The sequence below is a fragment of the Camelus dromedarius genome, chromosome 10, assembly GCF_036321535.1.
Source record: "Camelus dromedarius isolate mCamDro1 chromosome 10, mCamDro1.pat, whole genome shotgun sequence".
Lineage (NCBI taxonomy): Eukaryota > Metazoa > Chordata > Mammalia > Artiodactyla > Camelidae > Camelus > Camelus dromedarius.
Window position 1 is genome coordinate 19467969 of NC_087445.1, and position 26836 is coordinate 19494804.

The 26836-nt window shown below is 35.7% G+C and overlaps 1 protein-coding gene and 1 pseudogene across 3 annotated transcripts in view; one reads left to right on the top strand and one right to left on the bottom strand.

The window, feature by feature from the left end:
* The window catches only part of MLLT3 (MLLT3 super elongation complex subunit), a 240987-nt gene that overhangs the window by 142946 nt on the left and 71205 nt on the right, over nt 1-26836 (top strand). For all 3 annotated transcript variants that reach the window (XM_031449634.2, XM_031449637.2, XM_064490170.1), the window contains one exon: nt 57-200. In XM_031449634.2, coding sequence (XP_031305494.2) covers nt 57-200 — 144 coding nt within the window. The remainder of the gene's footprint in view (nt 1-56; nt 201-26836) is intronic.
* LOC116152611 (cytochrome c oxidase subunit 7A2, mitochondrial-like) lies at nt 19113-19490 on the bottom strand (annotated as a pseudogene).

Consider the following 26836-nt stretch of genomic DNA (forward strand, 5'->3'; position numbering starts at 1 on the left):
AACTCCTTTTTATGCCTACCTCTCTGTTTTCTTTCTTTCTTTTTTTTAACCTTTAGGAAGAACCTAAGAAAGTTCGCTTTGATTATGACTTATTCCTGCATCTTGAAGGCCATCCACCAGTGAATCACCTCCGCTGTGAAAAGCTAACTTTCAACAACCCAACAGAGGAGTTTAGAAGAAAGTTGCTGAAGGCAGGAGGGGTAAGTGGCACCATCTTGTTTAAAGCCTGCCCATAAAAAAAGAATTTGCTAGTGTGTCTAGAAGTATAATTATGTTTTGAGAGAGGTAAATAAAATGAAGCACCTTAATGCATTAGTTGTAGACTCATGGTTTGAAAAGAAGAGATAAGCAGACAATATTTTAAGTAGGTCTGAGTCTGAAATTGCATTGTTGGTTAGAACAGCCTTATAGTCCGTGCAGTTCAAATATATTTCTACCATAATCCCAAACCATTCTCAATTCAGGAAAGAACAATGCTTGAACTTTGATATATCAGTATATAGAAACTTTTGGGTAAAGTTGAAAGTTAGGTTAAAAATGATAGAGGAGTTATTGTCCAAATTTTCTTGGTCAAAATTAATAGAAAAAGCGTACTCATTTAGATGACATGTTTGGGTCATTTAAAAGCACATTTTTGTTTGAATTATGTGTAGTAAAAGATGGATTTTTATTTTTAAGAGAACGATTAACGTAATATGGTAAATTTTTGTCCATGCAAATTGGCTAGGATGGAGAAAGATTTTTAAGTGGAATTTCTCACAAACATAAAACACATAGAATGTTTGTTTGCAGCTAAGTCAGCTGTACAAACACTATTAATGGGTCGAAATCTACTTTACATGGGGATTGCTAGGACCATCAGCCTCTACTTCAAATGAACTTCCTGTGTGATCATATGTGGGCAGTTCAGACCCCATAAAATGTTGCAATGTATCCTTTACTCTAGGATTTCCTTCGCTTAGTTTTATTGGAACATTTTTGATAGTTGTGCAACCATGAGCTTCTCATTATATGGAAGCATGTGTAGACCATAACTTCTCAAGATGTCTCATTTCACTAATAAAGTCTCCCTGAGGGCTTTGTAGGAAAGAACTGAATTTTATATCATACAGATGTCCTTTCCCTTTATGGGGTTATGGATGACCACTTTGAGAACCTCAGGAACGCTGTGGACCCTCTCAAAAGAAAAGCGCCCGTATGTACATAATTGTGTGAACATCCCGGGTTATGTGTAGCCCCTGGGATCCATTTTTTGGAGATTTAATTTGCCAAGCTCCTGTTCTGCTCAGCTGAACCACGCATGTGCATTTGAAGCGTTACAAGTGCTTTTATCACATTTCATTCCACACTATATTGTATGTCAGTAGATTTTGAGTTAAACAGATACTGATGGGCCAGCTTTGGAAATTAACTACCATTTCTAGTATTTTATGGGAAAATGTGTCTTTATGAAGAAAGGGGCTTTTGTAATACAAGTCATTTTAAAGTTAGGGATTTATTATATATTTATTAAGGATTTAAAAAAAAACCCTATTTTATTCTTCTTACAGTTACCAAGAGCGCAGTGTTGATCCTCCTTACCTATGGCTGTGCCCTTAAGAAATGAACCTGTCCATGTTAAATCCTAGTTGCTCCCATTATTTTTCTTTTTATGAGGGTGACATTTTGTGCCTCTGATGATTCCTCTCTGGTGTGTGGTTAGGTAGGTAATTGGAGCGTGTGAATTACGGAGCTTGAGTACATCAGGCTTCTGATAAGGGTCGTCGGAAAAAGTAAATATGACACAAGGACTTTTTAAAACATCCACTTAGTCCCAGAGTACTCCAGGGTTGTTTGTGAGCTAGGGAAGAGGTTACAGGTCAGTGATAATGCAGCAGAGTGCGGCCCTGCATCCTGATAAGGTCTCTAGTAGATTTGTGTCTTTTGCTCCACTCAGCCTTTATCTCAGAATTATCCTCCCTGACTTCTAACTTTCCTTCTTTGTGTTTCTTTAAGTGCTATTTGAAGCCTGCGTGGTTTTTTCCTGTTAGATGTAGATTGTGTCTTGACAACTCTACAATAATAAGTTGAAATGTGAGATATTCAAGCACACCAGGTATTTGACATAAGCTCTTTAAGTGCCTGACTATAGTAAATTTTGTAGTAAAATTTAAATTTAAAAATTCTTTTGAAATACTAGTATCCCATAGATCCTGTCCATTTCACATGGGAAGATTAAAATTGTCTTTTATGGAAATAGGAGAATCTAGACTACTAAGCATTTTTTGTCTTGCCTAGTTTTTAGATACCTTGTATTATGTTTACCTGACATTTTAACATTTATTCTTGTCTTAATATTTTTGCAACTTATCATGCATGGTGTTAACTAACTTATGAGCCATTTTGATTTTGTTAGAAAAAATTTTTTTTCAGCTCTGGGAAGCTGTCATTGACATATAACTGAGGTTTACAACATGTTGGTTTGATATACTTGTATGTTGCAGAATTATTATCACCATAACTTAGCTAATACCTGCATCACGTCACATAATTACTGTTTCTCTTTTGTGGTGAGAACATTTAAGACCTACTCTCTTAGCGACTTTCAAGTATATAATTCACTATTATTAACTGTAATCACCGTGCTGTACATTAGATCCCCAGAACGTATTCATCTTATAACTGGAGGTTTGTATTCTGTGACCTACAACTCCTCATCTCTCCCACCCTCTAGCCCTTGGTAACTACCATTCTAGTCTCTGTTTCTATGAGTTTAGCTTTTTCAGATAATATCATAGTTTGTCTAACTTATTTCACTTAGCTTTGTGTCCTCAAGGTTCATCCATGTTTTTTGTTGCAAATGGCAGGATGTCCTTCCTTCTCAAGACTGAATAATATTCCATCATTTTCTTTATCCATGCATCTGTTGATGGACACTTAGGTTGTTTTCATACATTGGCTATTGTAAATAATACTGGAATGAGTGTGAGAATGCAGATATATCTTCAACATACTGTTTTCACGTCCTTTGGATGTATACCCGTAAGTGTGATTGCTGGATCATATGTGATTCTATTTTTAATTTTTTGAGGAACCTCCATATTGTTTTCCATAGCGGTTTCACTGTGGAATTCACAATCCTGCCAACAGTGCACAGGGCTTCCCTCCTCTCCACATTCTCCCCAGAACTTACCATCTCCTGTCTTTTTGATGATAGCCATTGTAATAGGTGTAAGGTAATGTCTTATTTTGATTTGCCTTTCTCTGATGATTAATGATGTCCAGTACCTTTTCATATAACTGTTGACCATCTGTATACCTTCTTTGGAAAAATATCTATTTGGATTCTCTGCCCGTTTTTAATCATATTGTTTGTTTTTGTTGAGTTGCATGAGTTCTTTATATATTTTGTATATTACTCTTTTATTAGATATATGATTTGCAAATATTTTCTCCCATTCCATAGGTTGCCTTTTCATTTTGTTGATGGTTTCCTTTGCTGTGCAGAAGCTTTTTAGTTTGATGTAGTCCCACTTGTTCATTTTTGCTTTTGTCGCCTTTGCTTTTGGTGTCTACTAGAAATCTTATGTTCATGATTGTGTCTCTTCATATAACCTTTTTTTTTTTTGACTAGGTTTGGTATGAAAGGCGGGGTGCTGTGTTCCTTGCGCTTAAACATTATGTATGCAGTGTAGATGTGTATGTTCTATTTTTGAGGGAAAAATTGATCCCTTCTTCATATGTACTGTGTGAAATCATTATGTACAGCTTGAGGTGTGAGTGGAGTAAACTTACCATTTTGGATGTGGTTCCTTCTCTGTCACTTTTTTCTTTTAAACCAAAAGTACACAGCACTATTAAAAGTAGAACTTGGCTTTTGAAGAGATCAGAAAGGTTGTTTTTAGAGCTGGCAGCATCTTTAAGAAAAATGCTTTTCAACTCTCAGAAGAAAATGATTCCAAAGAACGGTTTGCCAGAAGAATCTTGAAAAACTGCAGATTTTTTCTATGTCCTAATCTGTAAACCTATAGCTATATGACAACTTTTTTTTGGTCAGTTAACACTCTCTCCTTTTCACTCATTTTTTTTCTCTTTCTTTCTTCCTTCCTTTTTTTTAAATGTAACTCTTTCTAAATAGTGTCAAAAGGAATCTCGGTGCACTCCCCCCTTGGAAGAAACAAACCCTGTGTTCTTCTCTTGAATAGCCCGCTAAACTTAAGGATATCTTTGCTTTAAAAGAAAAAAGAAAAACTTTTGTGGGAAGGACACTTTTGGATTTAAGTGTTATTTTTCTGAGAATATTGAAATTCAGAGTGATTTCATTTACACGACCCTGAAAGTCGTTTCCTCTCAATGAGAGATGTCGTGGGAGCTTGCCAGGGAAACTGTCTGTTTTGTTTATGGGCAAGCCCCTCTCAGGCCCGTGTAAGAAAAAGATAGAAGGTAGGGGTCAGAAAATGGGAAAGAATAAGTTGACAGCTTCTGGGAGGAGACTGCCTTTGTTTTGAGATCTTATGTTATTCTTTGGTTGGTCGGAGGGATAGACGACCACGAGCAACAAACTTTTGACAGCAAGACTTAGTGTTACCTATTTATACTTGAGTTTTAAGCAAAAGGACCAAATGTACCCCCATTGAGAAGCACCTTCACTTTCCCTGAGATATTTCTGTTTGTCTTTAAAAAAAATTAACTGATGAATCCATGTAGAAAGATTTTCAAATAATGTTCTTCAGGATGTCAGGATATTTTTTAAGTGTTATGATCACAATAGATGGTTTTCTGTCTATTTACTTGATCACCTTCTGAGTAGCTGGAATTCAGTCATACTGAAAAAATGCAGAAGGGTTTGACACCCATTAAGTCTGATTGAACGAGGATGATGTCTTTTTAGGGGAGGTGTTGGTAAAGCAAAGATAGAGCAGTGTTTGTCGTGTAACTGAAATTCATTATTTTACTAACTCATCTCTCTGGATTTTCTGTTAGGAGGGAGTAGGGTAAAATTGGAAAAGTTTTAAAATAAGGGAGATTTAAATAAAAACCTTGTCTCTGTCGTCTTCTAACTGAATCACCCCGAGGAAAATTATTACCCTTTTTTGAATCTTAGTTTTTCATCTGTGAAATGGACAAGGCAGTGTTTCCTGCATTGGGAGTGTGTAGCCGTGGTGTGTGGCACTTCGTAGGTACACAGTCCCTTGATTCCTTTTCCTTTGATTGCTAGTTGAGAAAATCAGATTTTTATCCATTTTTACAGCAAGCACTTAAAGATACAGTGAAAACAGTTGTTATTTAGTGTAAGCTACTCTAGGTTTATTCACAGGAAGGCGTGTTTGGCACCAGTTAGTGTGACCAGCACATCGATGGACCCGTGTTGGGTTTAAAGGGGATTAGCCGGTTATATCTTTTTTCAAGGAGCTTATATTCTGGCTGTTTGTATTTTGCCTGTATTAAGTGACACAAAAGTCTGTTTGGAATATTATTTCTTAAGATGCAAGTTTTCACTAGAAAAATGATCAGTTCTTAACTCTAAATTTCTAGTAGATTAAAGGCTTCTCAAAGCCTTTAGATTTCCTCAGTGGTATGGTCAGCAAGTCTGTATGTGCATCTTTGTGCTTCTATGAAGAAAGCACAAAAGGGGCAATCGTCTCTGGAGAGTTGAGTTTATTTTACAGCTGCTCCCTTTTTTTTTTTGGCCTGGAAATCAAGTGGTCTGCTATGGTTCTGTTGTTCTTTATGGAACAGTGGTAGGGTGTTAGTGGATTTTTTTTCCTTCTTTCTTTCCTCAATTAAACAGGGCAAAGTCTAAACATGTTGTTCAGTCTATTTCTGAATCACTGGCAAGCAGTTAATTTTGAGGACTGAAAATTAAAACTAACCACAGCAGTTGTTAAAACTAGGGTTTCTATAGGCAGAAATCCAATTCTGTTCAGACACCACCTGTTTCAGTAGGACATTTCAGACGCCCATTTGGCAAGATTTTCTGGAGAAGACATGGGGAACATGCTTTCAGTCTGTGTTAAGTCTGCTGCATAATGCAATCCTGTTTCTCCGAGTGACAGTTGCATTTATATATGATATGTTTTTGCAAGGAATAAATTGGAATCTTTCTGAAACACTACTTATTGTGAAGTAGAAATCAGATCCACAGTGGACCCCCAGCACAGGGCTTTGCTCACTAAAGGGCCAAAGAGATCTGAAGAAGAGCGAGTGCTTTCACTAAAGCAGCTATATCATACCATCTGAACATAGCATTTTATCGCAGGGTTCTGGAAAGAGTCTTGTGTAGGATGGTTTAGTATTTCCTTTTGCAGGGGAGTTCAGGACACTTCGAATTTCTAAGTACAGATCACAGTCTCTTCCTCTCAAATTATAATTTTTTGAATAGGTAAATACACATCCTGTACAAAATGACATACAGTGAGCCCCCCTCCAGGCCACCAACGATGCTGCAGTGAATGACCTTTTATATAGTTATTTGTGCACATGGATGAGTGTATCTGTAGGGTAAATTCCTGGGAGTAAAATCGTGGCTCTAAGGCAAAGTGGAATTTAAATTTTGATAGACATTTACAAATTGCCTGCCAAGGACATTATACTGCTCTGTGCTTGTATCAACAATGTGTAAGAGTGCCTATTTCTCCACACGGTGATTCATTAAACATTTCCCCCCGATCTTATGAGTGAAAAATGATCTCTCATTTTTAATTCACATTTCTCTTATGAGTGATGATGAGCATCTTTTCATAGGCTTAGAGCCATTTTCATTTCCTTTCAAAGACCGCATTTTAATGTATTTTAAATTGGAAATATTCTGAGTGTTTCGGTTCAGCTTAAATTTATGAGGACTCTTCCCACATACTTACATTTGGAAAGGTTACAGAAAGATACGGAAGCCTCTTTAACCAAGGTCTGTGTTCTCAGGCTCTCTTCTGCGTGTAACAAATTATGTTCTTAAGACTGATTTGTCAAGACTTTGGCTTCTAAAAATATAAGTGGCTTTTGTGGCAAACTCAGCAGTGCCCAGAGATGGATGCTGGCTGCTTATTTTAAAAATGACTCAAAGAAAATAATACATGGAAAATTATTTTAGTGGCTGTTACTGGACAGCTTCATTGGATTTTTGGATATTTGTTTTGGGACAAGTGTGCCTTTCTGTTATTTTCCGGTATATATCATCCTGTAATCATCTGCCTCAAAAGATAAAAGGATGCTGCTGGTTTTCACCAGTGCTGATAAAAGGTGATTTATTTAAATAAATGTAAGATCAAGCAGGCAACCTCATTTATTTGGTGGTTTCTCAGAGTTGAGGTTAATTTTATGTCATATTTGGGATTTCTTCCTTCTTATATTTTTGGCTCCTGCTTCCCTCTCCCCCAGCAAAAGTCTGGAAAATTAAATCATGAAAGTAGAACGTACATATAAATGGTAAATAGAATGTCCAAGTTGTGAGATCAAATGTAAAGCTGATCTCATTAATTTGGGTGCAAAGTATGGTCACGATAGTAGAAAAGTTATTTGTGTTACTCAGCATACTTTGTGGTTAATTTATGGCTTAACATCTTCTGAAAGTCACGTAAGTTGTTTGAAGGACAGTTAGAGATTTTTGAAAATAATGCACCAAAAAACATCTGTGGTGTAAATATTCCTGCCTTCATTTGCTCCTTTCTTCTCAATTACCTATTTACCTTTTCAGCAAGGAGGGAGAAAATAGGGGCACACTTTTCCCTTAGTGCAAAGCTCAGATACTTGTACTGCAAAAATTGAGCAAAGGCTCCGTGAAAAAGAAGTGCCCCAGGTAAGCTGTCCGCGGAGGGTGGACTAGGAAAAGCTGTCGTCACTGTTGGGTGGTGTGCTATGTTTCTCTCGGCCGACCTCTCAGGCATAGCAGTTGAGCTGACTGTATGCAGAAACCTTAACGTAGTCTTGAAAGGAAATGCTGTAATATCTGAAAGCATCCCACAACCCTGCCCCTTGCTCCTGTCTCCAGTGCACAAAACGCCAAGAAAATAAGAAATGAACAGAAAGGGGGAAAAAAAATTGGAGAATTCCAAATTACAAAGTGAACAGTTCTTTCCCTTTTAAAATACAAAAATACTGCAGCTGAAAACTGTTGGTTCAGTTTCTCTCTTCTTTCTTGGTTTAGGTAGTTCACTACACACTTGTTTCAAAGCTGCATGGAAAGTGTCTCTAATATGTCTGGTTCTGTTCCCTGACTTCTTGGATGGTCAAGGAGTTGGTGTTTTGATTGTCCCCACTGGATATTTTTTGGATTCACACTCTTAACATTCAATGAAAACAATTTAGGGGTAGGGAGTAGAAAAGGGGAAGGGAAACTGATCAACATTTTATTTTCTAAACTTTCCTTACTCTGTAAGTTATAAGAAAATTTGACAGTGATCTGGATCTGCAGGTAGCAGTTTAGAAAATAAACAAATAGCAGTCTGAGACTTTTGAAATAGATAATTTGTGTTTCATTTTCAAGGAGTGAGGATAAATGGTAGGTGGTTTACTATAGTATCCTTTATTCCACAAGGGACACAGCCATGGTGTGATAGAAAGAATGTTTGACTTGAAATCTGAAGGCGCAAATTGAATTCTTAGATCTGCTGCTAATTTACCTTGGGCTTTAGGTTGGTATAAATCTAAATTATCCCCTTCCTCCCACTTGAGATTATTAAATATAAACGTGGTACATAGTTAAGCAGTCAGCAAATAATTGTTTTATTTTTTGACAGGACTTCTTTTTTCTGTAGGTTTTTAGTGTGCTTTGGTTTAAACCACATTTTTTGGTTACCTAGAAAGGTGAAAATAAAAGATTTCCATTAAGACTTTGACATAATAATGGTGTTCTATTAGAAAGAACATGTTTTAGCCTCTGGAAGGAATCTTTTTTTTTTTTTTAACATCAGATTTTAAAATAAATACGTGCTAACTTTAGAACAATGTAGACTTTCTAGAAAAGCAAAAAGAAGAAAAGAAATTGCTTATGATCCCTCTAGTGATTATAACCACTGTCAGTATTTTACTTGGTACTTTTCATGTAGATAAGATGCCACAAAATGTTTGTACTTTATACTTAATATATTAAACATGAATTGCATAAGTTTCAAACTGTATGACTTACTTTATTTTTGTTCTTAAAAACATGTCCTCACACTTCGGAGGATTGATGTAAAAATTTTGGCTTGTTGTTAAGAAGTTACCAGTAATGTGTTCTGTGTTTTTTGTCTGTTTGTTAGTGTTTTCCCCTTATGGCTCTCAGTGCCTCAAAATTAAAGTTACTGGCTTAAGGCCTAAATACTATAAATGAAATTAGGAACGACCCCCCCACACACACACAAATTCATGGTTGTTTCTTAATAGTTCTGCCAATACAGAAGTATGATGCTCTAGTTTTTTTGTAACGGGGTGGGCCATATTAGATCTGTTATCTGGTAAAATTTGTATTTTAATATGGATTATTATAGGTACAGATTCGGTAACTTGTCTTTGTAGCTGTCATTTTTGCCTTTCTACCCCTCTACCCGATAGGGCAGATTGGGGGCCTGTGGGTAGAAAGAAATTGCTAAATACAGAAAGGCTTCATTAATGGAAACATTGAGCAAAAAAGAATGATGCCTTATTCATAAAAGAAACTGGTCCATGCAACTACAATTTGAATAACCGTGGAATATAATACAAATCTGTTTAACCTCACAAAACCTCACAAGAATTCTTAACATGAACTCTTGTTGACTCAAGAGATGGATTTGAGTGAGTTACAGAGACAGAAGCCTGCCCATGCAGTCGCCATGGTGTCTCTTGGCAAATTAGAAATACGTGCCTCTGCTCTACGAAGCCCCAGCCGAAGGAACATGGCAAGGCTAACGTGAACATAACTTGATTTCGGCTAGTTGTTATTCCAGTGGGCAAGCATCCTTGTGCAGGGCACCATCTGGACAATCATTTACAGTCCTGGCACTATTTATAGGTCCAGACAAAAAGGTGATTTTGATGTTAAAATAAAACTGTCTTGCCTGAGATAGCCTGGACGGGAGTGATTTATTATTTATAATAAATAAAACTTTCTTGAAAATTTGTTCTCCAGTTTTGAATAGCCATGTCCTTTCAGGTTTAGCCTGGCCTCTTGTTCTGCCAGTCTACTTTGTGTTTTTAGCTTATGACACTATTATCCAACATCTATAGATAACTGTAAAGATCTGGTTTAAGCACAGGAGCAAGAGGACTTTTGATAAGACCACTATGCTAAACCAGGGGGGTTTCAAATGTCAGTGTCTATAAGACCAGGCGAACCCTTTGAAAGGACAAGCTACAAAAACTGGAAGACCAGCTGAATAATGTAGCCCTTGCTATTGGGAATTTCGCACATTGGGTGCTGATTTATTATTATTTTTTCAAGTAATGATGAAATAAAGTGGGATTTTCCTCGTTGATAATTTTGAGCTGTGAATGTTTTGGTAAAGAGAGCATTTCTGTGTCCTTCAGATTAGGGTCATTCTAGATCTTAACAGTGACTGTTAATCAGAATGCCTTCCGCTATGTTCCAGTTTTAAGATGATGCACTTCATCTGATTTGACTCTTGACCGAGGTCCCTGCGCTTGGGCTGGAACTCGCTCTTGAGTTGTACTTCCCTTATGTCCCTTCTGTATTTTTTCCCCTAGATTTCTCTTCCTGCTCTTGATAAAGAAGGGCTTTGCTTCTCGCGTCCATCATGTCCTCCCCCAGGGTCAGGTTTCTCGGGCTTCTCTTCATCTGTTTTGTCTTCTGGCATCATCTTTTGTGAATCTTGTTCTTGCTTCTTTTTCATTCTTCTCCTGAAGGGCTTTTTGTGGTTTATATACATACACTCAATTTTGACTTCAGTTCTTTTTTTTTTTTTAATTAAAAAAATGTTATGGTTAAATCTTCACCCTGATTTACCTTTCTTAAACAAAAATGCATCGAGGGTAAAGATGTATGCACCTCTGAACTGCAGAGCAACACGGGAGTGCGTGTCTCACAGGCACAAGGATAAGTGTTGTGCTTGATTCATCAGCCCTGAAGGTGGTAAGGTAAGTTGTTCCTTGAAGGTCTGTATGGATTGTTGTGATGTGCGGTCGCTTTCTCACTGCTTGGTTCCCTGCACACCGTTTTCTGATTTCTTTTGGTGAAGAGAACGTAGCACGGCGGTTAGAGGGCACACTTCGTTATGAAACAGACTTTTTTCCCAGATGCTGGCATCGTCACTTTGTGTAACTTTGGACAAATTACGCATCTCTATTCTTCTGTTTCCTCATTTTAAATTGATGAAACCATACATAACATTTACAGTTTCATAGATAAAGAGAGTCTGACATAAGAGGTCAAGCTTCCTGTTTTGCAGATGTGTAAACTAAGGTATCCAATCCTGAAATGACTGGCATAACAACAGAGAGTAATGTTAGTTTTCTTTTGAAAATACAGTTAAAAGAGACAAGGAATTAAAACAAAGCCCCAGGGCCATGCTTCTTAGTTGCCTTAGGGCCACCAGGGCAATCTTGCACCCGTCCCCTTCCTGAAGACAAGCTAGATCAATTATCAGAGCCAAGCAGGGTGCTTGTTGCTGGTAGCAGACTTTATCCTTTTGTTTCTTGCTTCATAGAAACTGAAGCTCCCTGGGCTCTTCTTTCTGAAAATCCAACTTGTGTGAAGAAAATGGTAATTAGGAGCTTGTTCGTCCACCACCCAAACTTTCTTAAGCCAGAATCAGCTTATCTGTGGGGATTGGTTACATTTTCATTTTCTGTAAATTAGAGACAAGCATTATTTTGGGAGGTTTTTTTTTCCCCCCCAGCTGAATTGTAAGGGTATGCATGACTTTAGAAGTGGTTTTCCTTGGCATTAACCAACATGTGCAAAAGGCTCTAATAAAGTCAACAAATAGCTTTGTAATCTACTAGGTTTTTGGAAGTCGAGATGCAAGTAAGTCATGGGCCAGAAGTGATTCTTTGAGTGCTTGGATATTAGAAGATTTTCTCCTCAGGGCTGGAACTCCGGCTGGTGATACACTTTATTAGAATCAGCTTACTGAGGCTGGTTTGCCATCTCTTCTCTGGGGAAGCTGCTTTGCCTTCTTGATTTTCTATCCCTCTTTCTCTTGCTGGCTCTCACTCACTCACTCACTCACTCACTCACGCACACACCAGAATCAGGATACATTACCTGAAAATAGTTCAGAGTATTTGAATCTAGGACAGATAGGACAGGCTCAGGAAATCCAAGATGCCTTTCAAGCCCTGGAAGACTTCTAGCAGAAGATTTTTATCCTTTTGTTTCTTGCTTCATAGATTGAAATTCCCTGAACAAAACTGATTTCTTTTGCTTCTGAAAATCAAGTTTGAGGAGACCTTCCTAAATCTTGTCCTACCCCTTGTCTTCAGGTACCAACCTGTGTATGTAAATGTGTGTGTGTGTGTGTGTTTAAAAAGATTAGCACTTGCCTTATTCAGAGAAAATACAAGTACTTTAAAAATATTTGAGTACCTGCTATGGGCTGCACTTAATGCCAGATGTTGAGTGTACAATGAACACTGGATTTTTTTTCTTTCTTTCTACCATACTCTACCCTTGGTCAATTTTGGGGGATAATACATTCTCATCTTCTCAGGACTAAAATAACCCAGCTCAGCTTCTTTAAAAAGAAAAAGAAAGAAAGACAGGAAGGAAGGAAGGGAGAAAAGAAAGAAAGAGAGAGAGAGAGAGAGGAAGGGAGGGAGGGAGGGAGGGAGGAAGGAAGGAGGGAAGGAAGGAAGGAAATTTCCACCCGTCAGTCCAGGCTGTCCTGCTCTGCTTTTAGGAGAAAAAGCTGTAGTTCTCTAAGGCATTCTCTTCTTTTCCTGGGGTGCCAGAAAGTTTCTTACTAGACCTCACCTTTATCTCACCCCAAGCAGGCTCTGAGGGCTTCTGCAGACCAAAGATGGCAAAACCAAAAACAGTGTTCTCTCATTTAGAAAACTGGTCTTTTGTGTAAATCCATTAGATGGTCAAAGAGAATGTATATGAATTTGTTGTGTTTCTACAACAGGTTTTACCAACTGGAGCAGATTTTTCCAAATAAGCCATAGATAAGTTGTTCTTTGAATTTGTATTACAAGCTTATAGTCTTTTTCTTCCACAGAAACAATTGTTTTTAATTGAGAAGAAATGAACTAGGACTTCGATCACGTGTGTTTTCTGTTTTCTTTGTTTTTGTGTGCAGTATAAAAATGTAATCTCACTTGGCATTTTAGAAAGCAAACCATTAACTTTGCTTATGTTAGGAAAGCCTTGACTTAGCCGACAAATCTAATTTGTTATAAGAAATCCTTGGTTCGTTTTAGAATGATGTTTAGATTCCTCTTAGAAGAATATGGTGCAGTTTAGCTCTGCTTAGTATGATATGGGTCCTTGGAGAAAGAACCAAGTGGAGCAAATTGAACAGACTTTCTTGGACACCTTTGATTTTAAGGCCCTTCCCAGGGCCCCGGTCCACTGTGCTCTTCTAAATACTATTATTTACTTTACAGTTTTCTTTCCTGAACCATTTTAGAGTAAGTTGCCAATATGATGGTCCATCATCCCTGAATGCTTTAGTGTTTATCTTCTGCAAACAGGGACACTCTCTAATATACACATGATACAACCATCAAAGTCAGAAATAAGCATTACCAACCTCTACTCTGCCAATCCCATTCAAGTTTTGCAGATTGTTCTGCTAATGTCCTTTATTTTTATATTCAAAAGGATTCTGTCTAAAATCATGTAGCATTTGGTCCTCATGTCTCTTTAGTCTCTTCCAACCGAGAATAGTTCCTTGGTCTTTTCTTGGCTTTCACGAACTGGAAATTTTTGAAGATTTCAGGCCGTTTAGTAGATGGCCCTCAATATGGGTTCGTGTGCTATTTCCTCATGACCAGATTCAGGTTATGCACCTCTGGCAGGAATATTACAGAAGTGATGCTGGGCTCATCTCAGCGCACTCACACGTGATCATGATTTCTGTCGTCCCATACCATGACTACTGTTACGTTACTCTGATCACTTGATTCAGATGGTGTCTGCCAGCTTCTCCACTGTAAATTACTTTTTTTTTCCCTCTTTAGTTAGTATTTTATTGGGAGGTAATTTGAGAAAATGTAAATATCTCATTCCTCCTTAAATTTAAGTTTATCCTTATATTTATTATATCACCATGGACTCATGGATATGTTTTTTTTTTTTTTTTCAGTGAGTTATAATCCATTACTATCACCATTTATCTTCTTGCTGAAATTGTCCTCATTTGGTCGGTGGGAGCCTCTTTCATCTGGTTTCTGTGTCTTTTTGACGTGTTCTGATCCATCTTTGCGTACTTCCTGACTTTCTGCTACAAGATGTTGTCCCGGGCTCATTTGGTAGTTTCCTTGTCCCTGGATTTAGCCATTTCTTGAAGGAGCAGCCCCTTTTTAGTAGCTCTGAGCCTCTGAGTGGATGCCTCTCCTCGCATCACTGTCCTCTCCTCCCCTGCTGTTGCCTCCTTTGCTTGGTCCCACCTAATAGCTCCTAGACTGTATTATTCAGGAAGAGGAAGGACACATTTTGTTCAGATGTCATCACTCATGTTAGCTCTGTGTGGATGGGGACTATAACATATTTGATCTGGCATCCCTGAATGACTACTACATAGTAAATGCTCAATAAGTGAATAAATTCATTCAAAGACAAATTCTGCATCTGTTAACTCTGCATCTGTTAGGAGTTGGTCGTTATTCCAGGTGCCAGGGGTGGGGGTGGAGGGACACAACAGTGAACCAAATTTAAAAAAGCAAAAGAAAAAGCGTACATTTGTCGGAGTCCTGTGAAGGGAAATAGTTCTTGGTGAAGGATGGAAATAATTTTGTAAGGCAGCCGTTTCCCGAAATGTGTTCATTTATATTAATATGTAGTAAATGCAAAAAAGGTTTCGACTTTGCACTTTTTAAACTGTAGTTCTTATTAAAGTGCATAGACGAAATGTGTCACAGATTTTTTTAGCCTTAGTAATTCCTTTTCTTGTATTACTATAGCTCTGCTTTTTCCCCTACCCTGAAGAGAGCTGGTGCCTTGCATATAGCTAACTCAGCTTTCAAATGCAAAATGGAAATCCTAGTAATGTAGAAATGTTATATTCATTAGCTCCTCTCTGTAGTTTGTTAGTTTTTTACTTTTGACCAGAGATACTACCAGCAAGAAAAGTGAATTTTCTCATTATGCTTTTGGTAATAAGTAACAGAATGTAGAAACAATGAGAATAGATCATAAACTCCTTTCTATTAATAGAATTAATCATCTATGTTATTTCTTTTAACTCCTGTGGGTAGGACCGTAATACATAGCATGTAATCAAACTCTTTTTGTATTATAAAATTATTCAAGCATTTATTCACTCAAAATGTATTTTATTGCCATTCTTTACTGAGTGCCTACCTCACAGGACTCTTAAGGGATTCGGTGAGACCATGTGTATGCTTTCCTCAAAGTAACTAGTAAGTAAGTGTCCACCGAATCTGAATCTGAATTTCCCTTATTAACCTATAGGATTCTGACATCAGGTATAAGTTTTTCTTAAAATAAAAATGTTATGTTATAATTGATAGAAGAGGATTATATGTATTTTATACATAAATTATAAAACACACACCATAAACTCACCATTCAACTTAATGAGAATTAGAACATGAATGCCATTCAGACTACCTAAAGACACCTCCCCAGTCCATCAGTTTGTCTTCCCCAGGTGTAACTGCGCTCCTGAATTTTCTTGAGCTTTTAAATGTAGTTTTAACACAAATGTATGTATTCTTCTATTTATTCGGCTTTGCTTATTTTTGGTCTTTATGAAGATGTTGTAATATTGTATGTAATTTTCTGTGACTTGCTTTATATTCTCAGCACTGTGTAATGTTTGCCCTTGGTATTGCGTGCTACTGATTTCATTGCTGCATAATAGTCCATATAGCATGATTTGTGTATCTATTTTCTTGTTACCTAGATATCTAGATTACGCCTTTTAATTCTGTTTTATTTTTGCTGCTGTGAATAATACAGTTATGAACCTTCTTGGGCACATCTCCAGTACCCACATACTGGAGTTTCTCTAGGGCAGTGGATTTCAAACCTCTATGACTGTGACTCATAGTGAGAAATTTGTTTTCCGTAATAACCAAGTACCCACTTACATAAATATACATAGACAAATGAGACAAAAATTTTGCTAATCAGTGCTTACTTTTACTATGGGGGACTCAATCTGTTTTATTTTGTACTAGTTGACTTGTAAATAGCGATGCAGTCCTTTCTGTTGCTTTCCAGTCTCACTAAAAGGTTCTGTTTGAATAACACTGGTCTGAGTCAGTGGTTCAAACTGTAGGGCCCATGAGAATCACCTGGAGAGTCTGTAAGTGTGAGGACTCTTGGGCCCCGCTGCCTGGATTCCTATTTGGTAGGTCTGGGCTGGAGTTTAAAAATGTGAATTTCTACCACGCGTCCAGGTAATACTGATGTTGCTGGCCTGCTGACCACATTTGAGAAATACTGCTGTAGAATATATACCAGTGAATGAAATTCTGAGTCATAGAGCATTCACATATTTAGCTTTTTATTATTTTACATAGTATTTGCAACAATTTAGAGTTCTATATCTGTATGTGTAGAGAGGTCTTTTCTAGGTAGACGTGTTCACCTGTGCCTATTTAGTAGGTATTAAAGTATCTTGTTATCTTATTTTGTATTTCAGTAATTAGTAATGAGGCTGAGCATACATTTCGGTGGCCATTCATGTTTTTCTCCCTCTGAAATGTTTGTTCATGTCTTCTGCTTATTTTTCTATTTATTTATTGGAGGTCTTTTTATATTCTGGAACCATGAATACACTGTTGGTTACACTTACTGTAGATATCTTTTCCTTTTTGCCCATTTAGTGGCTTTTTAACTTCCTTTATGGTATCTTCTGATAGAAATTCTTAAATTTTAGAGTGGTCAGATTTTTTATGGCTAGTTCTTTTTGTGTCCTATTAATATGTTCTATACCCCATGGTCATATAGATAATCTCTTATATATTTTTTTTCCAACACATTTGAGAAGTTTTGCCTCACATTTAAATATTTTCAAACATCTGGAATTGATTTCATGTGTTGGTATGAGGTAAGAGTCTAATTTAAATTTTTTCCTATAGAGAAAATCAGTCCCAGCACATTTTATTAAGTTGTCTGTACTTTACTCAATGATCTATAGTGCCTACCCTGTCAAACATCAGATTTTCATACACTTGTGAATCTGTTGGGGGTATGTGGTGCAGCTCTGTTGCACTGGTCAGTTTGTTTATCTCTGCGGCAGACCACAGTATTGTAGTTGCTCTGGTTTTATAATCTCTCTTTGACATAACAACATCTATTGCATTATTCCTTGTTCTTCATATACATTTTAGAATTAGTTTAAGTTCTTTGAAAAACTATGTTAAGATTTGGATTGAAATTACATTGACTCTGTAGGTAATGAGTATTTTTATCCCTGAATACCTAACGTCTTTATCAGTTTAAATGTTGTTATCATTCTTTAAATATTGTTGAAGTGTTAAGATATTTCTGATAAAAGTCTAGCTAGTTTTACGGTTTGTTTATTCCTAGGTACTTTTTTTTTTTATTGCTGTTATAAATAGAGTACTAAATGTTTCCCGTTTGTTACTGTTGTGTAAATATGCAGTTTATCTTTGCATACTTCTATCTTACTAAACCTAATTCCAGTAATTTTTCTGTATAACTCCTTTTGTTTTTCTATGCGGACCATCATGTCATGTGAATAATGACATATGTCTCTCATATTTTCAATTTTCATTTTCCCCCTGCCTTTTGTGGTCCTGTGTCAGTAGGATTACCAGTAAAATACTAGGTATAAATGTTCCCAATTTCAAAAGGAATGATTCTAACAACTGACCATTTAGAATGTTGTTTGCATGGGAATTTAGTAGCTACCTTTTATCAAGTTAAGAAATTTATCTGGTGCTGGTTTAAGAGTGTTGTTTCCTTTTTTAAAAAAAAAATTGTACGTGGATTTTATCAGACAACTTTTCAGCATCTCTTGAGGTGAGCAGATGATTTTGTTCTCCTTTAATCTGTTAATGTGGTACTTGACAAGCATTTTTGTCATGCTAAACTACTCTTGAATTCTTGAGTTAAAACCAGTTTGGTCTTGCTCTATTAGGTACCCCCCCTAGTGGATTAATTATGCTAATATTTTATTTAAAAACTTTGGATTCATGTTCTTGAGTTACATTGCTTGTATGTTTCTTTCTTTTACTATTCTTGGCAAGTTTCGTGCTTGATAATATTCACAACATAAAGTGAGAAATGTTTTCTCTTTTTCATCTTGTGGAAGAGTTTCTGTCAGTTTGAAGTGTTCTTTTCCTATAACTTGGTTGTAAAACCTTGTGAGCCTGATATATTCTTTGTAGGAAGATTTTAAACTATTTACTTGACTTTAATGAAGGATTATTCTTGATTTTTATTTCATTTGGGGTCAGTTTTAGTAAGAGGACTGGATTTTTATTAGTTCTTTTCAAAGTTTCTTACCATATTTGTTGAATTCTTTAAGAGTTTTTTAAAAAGTCTTTACACTCTTCCTTTTGCATGAGTTGATTATACAAAATTCTGTCATTTTTTAATCAAATATAAGCATTAAATCTAAGATTTTTCCTCTAAGTACTGCTTTAATTAGATTCCACAAATATTAATGTGTAATATCTCCTTTATTATTCAATATGATGAATTTGAAGTTTTTTTCATTTTAATTCCTCTTTTATCTGGGATTTATTTAGAAATATGTCTTTACAATTCCAAATGTGTGGAGGTTTTTTAAAATTAAAAAAAAAAATTTTTTTTACTTTTGGCTTAATTGCATTACCATAATTTCTTCTTGAATTCACTTTCCTTCTTCCTGAAGTGAGTCCAGTTGAAGTTCTTTTAATGAAAGTTTCCTCTCAATTTTTGGTAATCTATAAAAGTTTTGACTACTGTCTATGTTATGAAAAGTGGTTTTGCTGATTATTCTAGATTGAAGTTAAATTTCAGTGCTTTGAAAATACTTGTTTTCTTTTTTATTTTTTCTCATTTATTTTATTGCTTTATTGCTGGCAGTTAGTACAAATCAATGAATATTGATCCCCAAAGAAGAACTCAGTTATTCTTCAGATTACTGGTCCACAGAGAATGAGTAGAGTTGAACCAACTGATTTTTGGGAGGATAAACTGGACTCAAATCCTGCTTCTTGGGAAATGAAGCCATAGCCGGCTGATACATAGCATATGCTGTTCCACCAACTGTAAGAATCATGGTGGCCTGTACAAGAAGGCATCAGCTATCCCACCCTTTTGATGCGCTGGAATTCCATTATCCTCCTGAAGTAGCTTTTGTTTCTCTGGAACTTTATTTTCAAACTGCCTTTGTCAAGCAGTACTTATGCCTCTGGGCAATCTGACAAAGCGCCAACAGATTCCACAGCATCTTGGCTCAGTAATTGTCAACCAACAGCAACAACTCCTTTTGTTTTTTTGAATTCTAATGTCAGTTTAACTCAGAGTTATGCCCGTAGAAGTATAGGAACTCCCTCTATGAAGGAAAAATTCCTAATTTCTAAGTGTTTGCTTATTTCTGTGGTGTAAATATTCTCTTACCACGTTATGTCAGTTATTGTAGAGCTGAGAAGAGATGTGCAGTAACACACAATTATGAAGTATTTCCACCATCCCGATACAGTAGACACCAATAATTACCTCACAAGCACAGATAATAATAGTATGTAGTAAAATAATTAGGGAGTGATGAATTTTGATTATCTGTTACCTCTGCTTTTAATATTTTTATACCTGTATTTTTAAATAATTTAATAGTTAGTAATGGCCTTGCTTAAAAATTGTTCACAAAATTTCCAAAAATTTAGCAATTGGCTCTTGTGAGTCTATAGTAGACAGTTACAGTGTACCACTTTTGCTTTTTTTACAGTGGGTGAACTCTTGTGAGCCTTAGTTACTGCTTTTACAATATTTTTGTCTTCGTGTTCTTCATTTTCAGTACAATGTGTCTAGGAGTAAATTCCTTTTACTTTATGGATCTATCATTGTTTTTATATTGTCCTCTTTTTCTGTGGGTTCATGACTTTTATTATTTTCGAAAATTATCAGCCATTGTATAACCTGTATTCTTCATTTTTTTCTGATTCTCTGATTAGATAGTTGTTACTTTTATTCTGTCCTCCATGTCTCTTAATAGCTTTTGTATTTTTCATTTTCTTGTGTCTTTGTGTGCATTCTGGCAGTTTGTTCAGATCTGTTTTCCAGCTTATTAATTCTTTTCAGCCATGCTTAATCTGCATTTCAATCCATTGAGATATTAATTCCACTAGCGATTTTTTTCCCCCTCCATTTCTTAAAGCCTTGTTTCTTTTCAGTGGCCTGGTCATTCTTTCTTATCTCTTATTGCTTGGACACTTTTTGGATTCCAACTTTTTTCCTTTTCACACCTTATATGTCATCATTTTCTATTCTGCATGTGATGATTCCAGTATCTGAACTCCCTTAATGCCCTTTTACAGACTCACAGATGATGGTGGCTTATTTCTTTGTGATTAGGGATATTTTTAAATTGTGAGTTCATATTTGATTTAGTTGAACTTCAGGAATCCTAAGGCCTGAATTCAGAGTACAGCAGATCTGTAGGGACTTCTGGATTTCTGAGAGACTGTGGTTCAGGTCTCTAAATATGCTATAGGCCGCAGGTTTAGTCTTTAGTGGACCTGTGAGTACCCTTTGGGTAACCTCACCCCTCATGCTTGACTGTAGCTCACAGTTCACATTATAACTCTTTCCATCTCCCCTTTTATCTTTCTCTCTATGTCTCTTTTATATACCCATGACTCCTGACATTTTATTTTTTTTAAGCCCCCCAATGAAGAGTTTTTAACTGTCTAGTATCTAGTTGTATTATAGTGAGGGTTCCTGAAGAGCCCACTATATTGCCCAAATTAGAAGGGTTTGTTTTTTTTTTTTTCCCACTGAAACCATAGTATGTCTAGCAGTTTCAGCATTGCTCTTTGCATTGTTGGAGACTCAATAAGCATGAATTGAATAACTGTTGAGAGAAGGTGCCGAGACAGCATAACCCTGATTATATTTTCCCACTGTTTAATTGTGTCTCTCTTTGGTTTTTTATTTATGCATTAGATTTATTGAATTTTTATGCGCAGGCACCAGTTTTCATCTTATACTTCCAGCTACTCCTCTGTGATTAGTATTATACATTATACATTGAAGACTGACTATTCTTTGTGAGTAACAGTTATCAAGGCTCATTGTCAGAACTCCAGCTAGCACTAAAAGAGAAGACTAGAATGATCTGGCCAATATGTTTTAAAGCTTGTTTAAGAAAACAGAAATTGTACAAAGCTAAATATACGTAAACCTAGAAAGAGAAGTGACATAATTATTACTTTGAGTTTCTAGTTTCAAACCACAAAAGTAAACAGAAGTTTGCTTGAAACTGCAAAGTCTTCTAAATATAGCTTCCTGTTAACAGTGCCTAATTATAATTTAGAGTTTAAGCCATAGCAAGTCAAGAAGTGGTACATAAATAGGATCATTTTAAATGAGATTGGATTCTGAAACAAAATATTTTATAGTACATAGAACATAGCTGAAACTAGTCATTTTAGAAGGGAAGGCATTTTAAAATTTGTCTACTTCGATTATCATTTTGTGAAATATTGAATAGTCTTGCCAAATGATACTTTCTAGTTAAGTTTCATATTTACATGCAGATGCAGTATTTCAGTATATTTTTAACATGAAAATATTTAGTAGGTTTACTTTTAATGCTTTTGAACAGAAAGCTAGGGAAATGATAATTCTGTTTATTTTAGAACTGAAAGAATTTTTTTTTTAGTTTCCATTTCTCAGTTGTGAATATGATTTATAGATTTTATTTTCTTTAACTTTTAATGGTCTTAGTACAATGAATAAAACTCAAAATGCAATCTAAATATCCTAAGCTAAATTTGTAGCTTAGAGCTTGATTGTAGCTTGCTAAAAAAAAAAAAAAAAAAAGAAAAAAAAAAGAAAGATAACATTGAAACCACATCAGAGGGAAAACTGAATTTTTTCTTTTACAACACAGGAAGATATCAGTCACAGAGTTGAACAGCATCTCTTTTTATTTTTCTACTGCAAAATTTATTTCCTCTAAATCCCTGAAGTGTAAATGGGTATATGAAAGAGGAGAGACTATAAAGTACATTTGAAAGGTTGAAGAAATTTATATTTATATCAAAATAATGCATTTACATGGTTTAAAAGAATTAACTAGCAAAGGATGGTATTAGGAAAACCCGAAAGTCCAATATTGTATTCTTCCCCAATCTCCTTTCCACTTTCTGGGAGGAAATGTTTTCAGTGTTTGTTTGTTTTCGTTTTCCTTTTCCTACTTTTTTTTAAGTTCTAGGATTACTGCCTAATGTTTCCAAACTATATAGTTATGCTTCTATTTCTATATGAGAACTAAACCCATTGGCCCCGTCTCCTTTTCCTCCCAATATGACACCATTTTTAATTCTTATTTTTAGAATTCATTCTTTCTAGATATTGAACCTAGAACTTTGTTTCTTTTCCTACCAACTATGGACGTTGTTTCTTGATTCTCATCTTTGTAGGCTCAGGGTATCCTGGAGTTTCTTTCCCTTCTCTATTTGTGTTTCTACCTTCCATATTTGTTATCCAAACATTTACTTTTGCATTGTCACAGTGCTAACATTGTTTTATAAAATACAAGTTTTCAGTTTTCTGTGCTTGTCTGTGTAGTAGTAATAATTGTGGTAGTAATTGAAACCACTTACATAGTCCACACTATGTGCCAAGCACATTGTGTAAATTGTATCTATTATAATACATACATATATATATATATACACACATAGGCATTTTACATTTATTATACTTATTTAATCATCAAGTTGACCTTGACGGAATAGGTAATGTTATGGTCTCCATTTTACTGACAGAAAAATTTAAGTCACTTATTAAGTGGTAGAGCTGAGTAGGTTAATTTCTAAAAAATCGAAAGTCAGTAAATGTTGTTTACAGCTATGCCTAAAGGTTATTCACAGCTTAGGTGTGTACTATTATTATCATATTTTCTTTCTTATATAGCCATTTATTTTGTGGTTTTAAAAATTATTGTTTTTCTTTATTTCCTCCTTGTTTTTGTGCTGAAATGTTCAAATTTCCTTGGTTTCCTAATACCTCCTATGGAGGCCTTTATAGGATTCCTCTAGATTCCCTATACAGTGACCTCCCCCAACCCACCCTCCTTGGAGTGATCATTTATTTTATTTGAGCACTATAAATTTTTGTCATTTTAAAGTATGCATGGTGGCAGATTTTTACATTGATTTTGAAAACACTGAATTATGAGAGAAATGTATCATAGTTTCGTAATGCTCTTTAAAAGAATTAAAGGTAACGTGTTCTGCAGGAAAGTTATAGGAAAGGTTGATTTTCTAATATCACATAAGCCCTCCGAACACAATTATTTTAATGTTTGTCAAGTTTGAAATATTTATTTGGTAACAAAAGACTCGAAGTTTAAGCCGCTTGAAACATACACAGGAAGAGCCTCTAATTTCAAAATTCGCTATTTGCCACCTACCCGAAAGTATTATGTTGTACCCCCTCTACTGGAACTACAAAGAACTTCCTTATACAGTTATGCCTAGACGGCAGGCAGGTTCAGTGTTGTTCTTTTAAAGCCGTTGAGTCTGTCCCCCTTTCTTCCCCTCCTTTGTTCATTCTCAGCTTAGGTTATGTTGGCAAGATTAACAGTTGCTTTGAAACCAGCCGACCTTCTGAAAGTCAGTGGAAGTATAGTGGTTGAGCGCACGCGCATTGAAGCCAGACTCCCTGGGCTTGAATGGCTGTTCTGCCACTAATTATGTGTGTGTCTTTGGGCACATAGGCATCTGTGCCTCAGTCTCTTCACTTTGAAATTGGACTGTGAAATAAAAGCTGCTTCTTAAGATAGTTGAGTTAATAATTATAAAACGCCTACATCAGTATCTGGACCAGTTAGTGTTCAATGAGCTGTTACCGCTGCCGCCGCCACCGCCATCACCACCGCCATCCCACAGTGCGGCAATGCTCTCAGCAGCCTTTCTTTTTTCACTTCTACCCACTCCAGCCTCTCTACCACATTGCTACTAGATGATCTTCCTAAAATGAATAATTATTAGTATTGACTTCTTCGTTAAAGTCCTCAAATGGATCTCCTTTGCTTCCCCAATGTAACTGCTTTTTGTACCTGTTGTTACGGGCCAGTCTGTCTCTATAACGACTTGGCAGAACTCCTAGCCTGGCATGGTTGTTTAGAGTCTCCTTGAGTGATCAGCATCATCTTTTGATCCTCTTTCATGTTACTTGTTGGTTCATGCTTAACTGATAGAATGGTTGCTGCATCTTTTGTTGTTTGTGCAAAATCCAAACTTACCTGTATTTCTATATCTTTGTTGGTTGACTATTATATAGATCCAGGCAAACTGAGGAATTTAAGATGATTTCTTCATTTCCCTAAAACTGACTGCTGCCCCTCCCTGGTCAAGTCTAGAAATGACTTTTTTTCCTCCTGAGCTGTGGAGGTATATTGTAGAGTTCTCTCAATTTCCTGGTGGAGTGTCACCTTCAAGAATGGCACAACATTATTTAAAAAATCAAAACAAGTAAAACATTCCAAAGCATTGTGTGCAATAATGGTAGGCTCCCCCCACTTTCTTGTGTGTGTAAATATTTCACGTTCTTTTTATGCACAAGCCATTTAGATTGTTACTGAATGAAAGATCTTCTTATTGTTCTCAAATGTCATTTCTTTTCCATTCGTGGAGTGTTTTTTCATTCACCTGTCCATTGACTGATACATGTTAAATTTGGGGCCTTGTTGTCTCTGTTTAGCTTTGATTTTTAAATAAGTTTTGATTTTTTAAAAAAAATTAGTTCCTATCATTTGTTGTTGAAATGTTTTCTGCTTCACAATCTTACTGTGTTAGAATCATTTTAAATAAAACATACAGTGTAAAAGTCAAATCGTGTTAAAAGCCTATAAAAATCATCAGAGGTACGTTTGCTCCATGCCTTCCATGAACTCTCTCTCACAACCATTTTGAACTGCTTCACTGTTTTGGTATTTGCCTACCTATTTTGAAGTATTAATAAATTGCTATCCCCTCAGGAATTTTATTCCTGTTACAATAGATCATGATTTTAAGTTTAAGAAATTTTAAATTCAAGAAACTTGATCTCTCTTAGTTGATTTTAAAAAGTAGATTATAGATCTCCTTTAAATCAGAATTAACTTGATAAATTTCTCTTTAGAATTTGATCCATGAATATACATCTAAGGCATTTTAATTCATAAGTGGTGATGAAATTTATTTTGTTTACTTTCTTTATGTTTGGTGTTAGATTTGTGGATCTTTTCCTAGTTTCTCAGAGTGAGTACTAGATGTGTTTTTTATTCCTGGTTTCTCTCCTCTCTCTTCCTCTTCTTTTTAAAATAATAAATGCGGTAAAGACAATACATTTTCTTTTGAGCATATGTTTTGCTGTGCCCTAGAGTTTTTATATGAAATGGTCTTTTCATTATTTTCATTTGACTGATTTCTCTTGTCTATATTTTCTTAATTTTATTAGAGTATGATCAACCAATATAATCTATTCAGATATTTTAACAGATTATTTTATTTATAATACCTTTATGATCGATTTTTGTCAGTGATTCATGGCCACATACAAAATTGTAAGCTTTATTCAAGAGATAGAAAGTTTTATATATAATTAAATCGAATTTGTGGGTTGTATTAGTCAATTTCACTATGTCTGTATTCATTTCACTTTATTAGATCTGTCCATTTCTGACAAAGATGTATTTCTCATTTCAGTGAAATATTTTCAAGTTTTAAAAAAAATATATTCAACACATGTTGCTTTATATAACTTAGCATTTAAATTGCTTATGCTGTTGGGTCGTCATAACCTTGAATTTAACATTGTGTGATATTAATATAACACTGCTTTCTTTTGGGGACACTGAGCTGGTATTTCTTGGCTTGCCCCTTTATTTTAAGCTTTTCTCAGTCATTGAATGTTAAGTGTTTCTTACAAACCATCTGTATATGACCTTTGTCTTTTTACCCCATCTAACTGTATATCTTTTAGTGGAAGAATTTAACTTTCTTTTAAATTCTGAGTGATGCTTGATTTTGTTACTTTTCACCTAATTCATTATTTACATTTGTAACTTTTAAAATTTTTCTTCATTTGGTTTATATTTTTAAGTTGATATTCATTTCCCAGTTTCCCCTTATTTATGTGTTGGTTATTCTGTGCTTTTCCATTTCATTATTGGCCACCTTCCCTTTCAGTTGCTCATAAATCCAGGTTTTTTCTCCTACTTTAACATGAGAAATGATACCAATGTTTCCTCTCACCTTCACATGCTGATCCTCCCCTTTAGTGTTCCTAAATTTCTATGCAGATAATTTAATTTTTAGATCCAGATTTTGGTTAGACTTCTTGGTGTCAGGAATTCATATTGAACACTTATGTTACATATTCCATATAGTTTATTATCCATTTAGATTTAATTCTGTATGGAAGGCAAAGCACATTCCCACACATGAATGGATTCATTTCTGATTCAGTTATAGTTCCATTAGAATTCCATCCCAAGTCCTTTCCTTAGGTGGAACAGTGGCGATGTGATTTTTGAATCCTTAAATTTTGGTAAATACTTTGTTCCCACTGAAGGATGTTTTC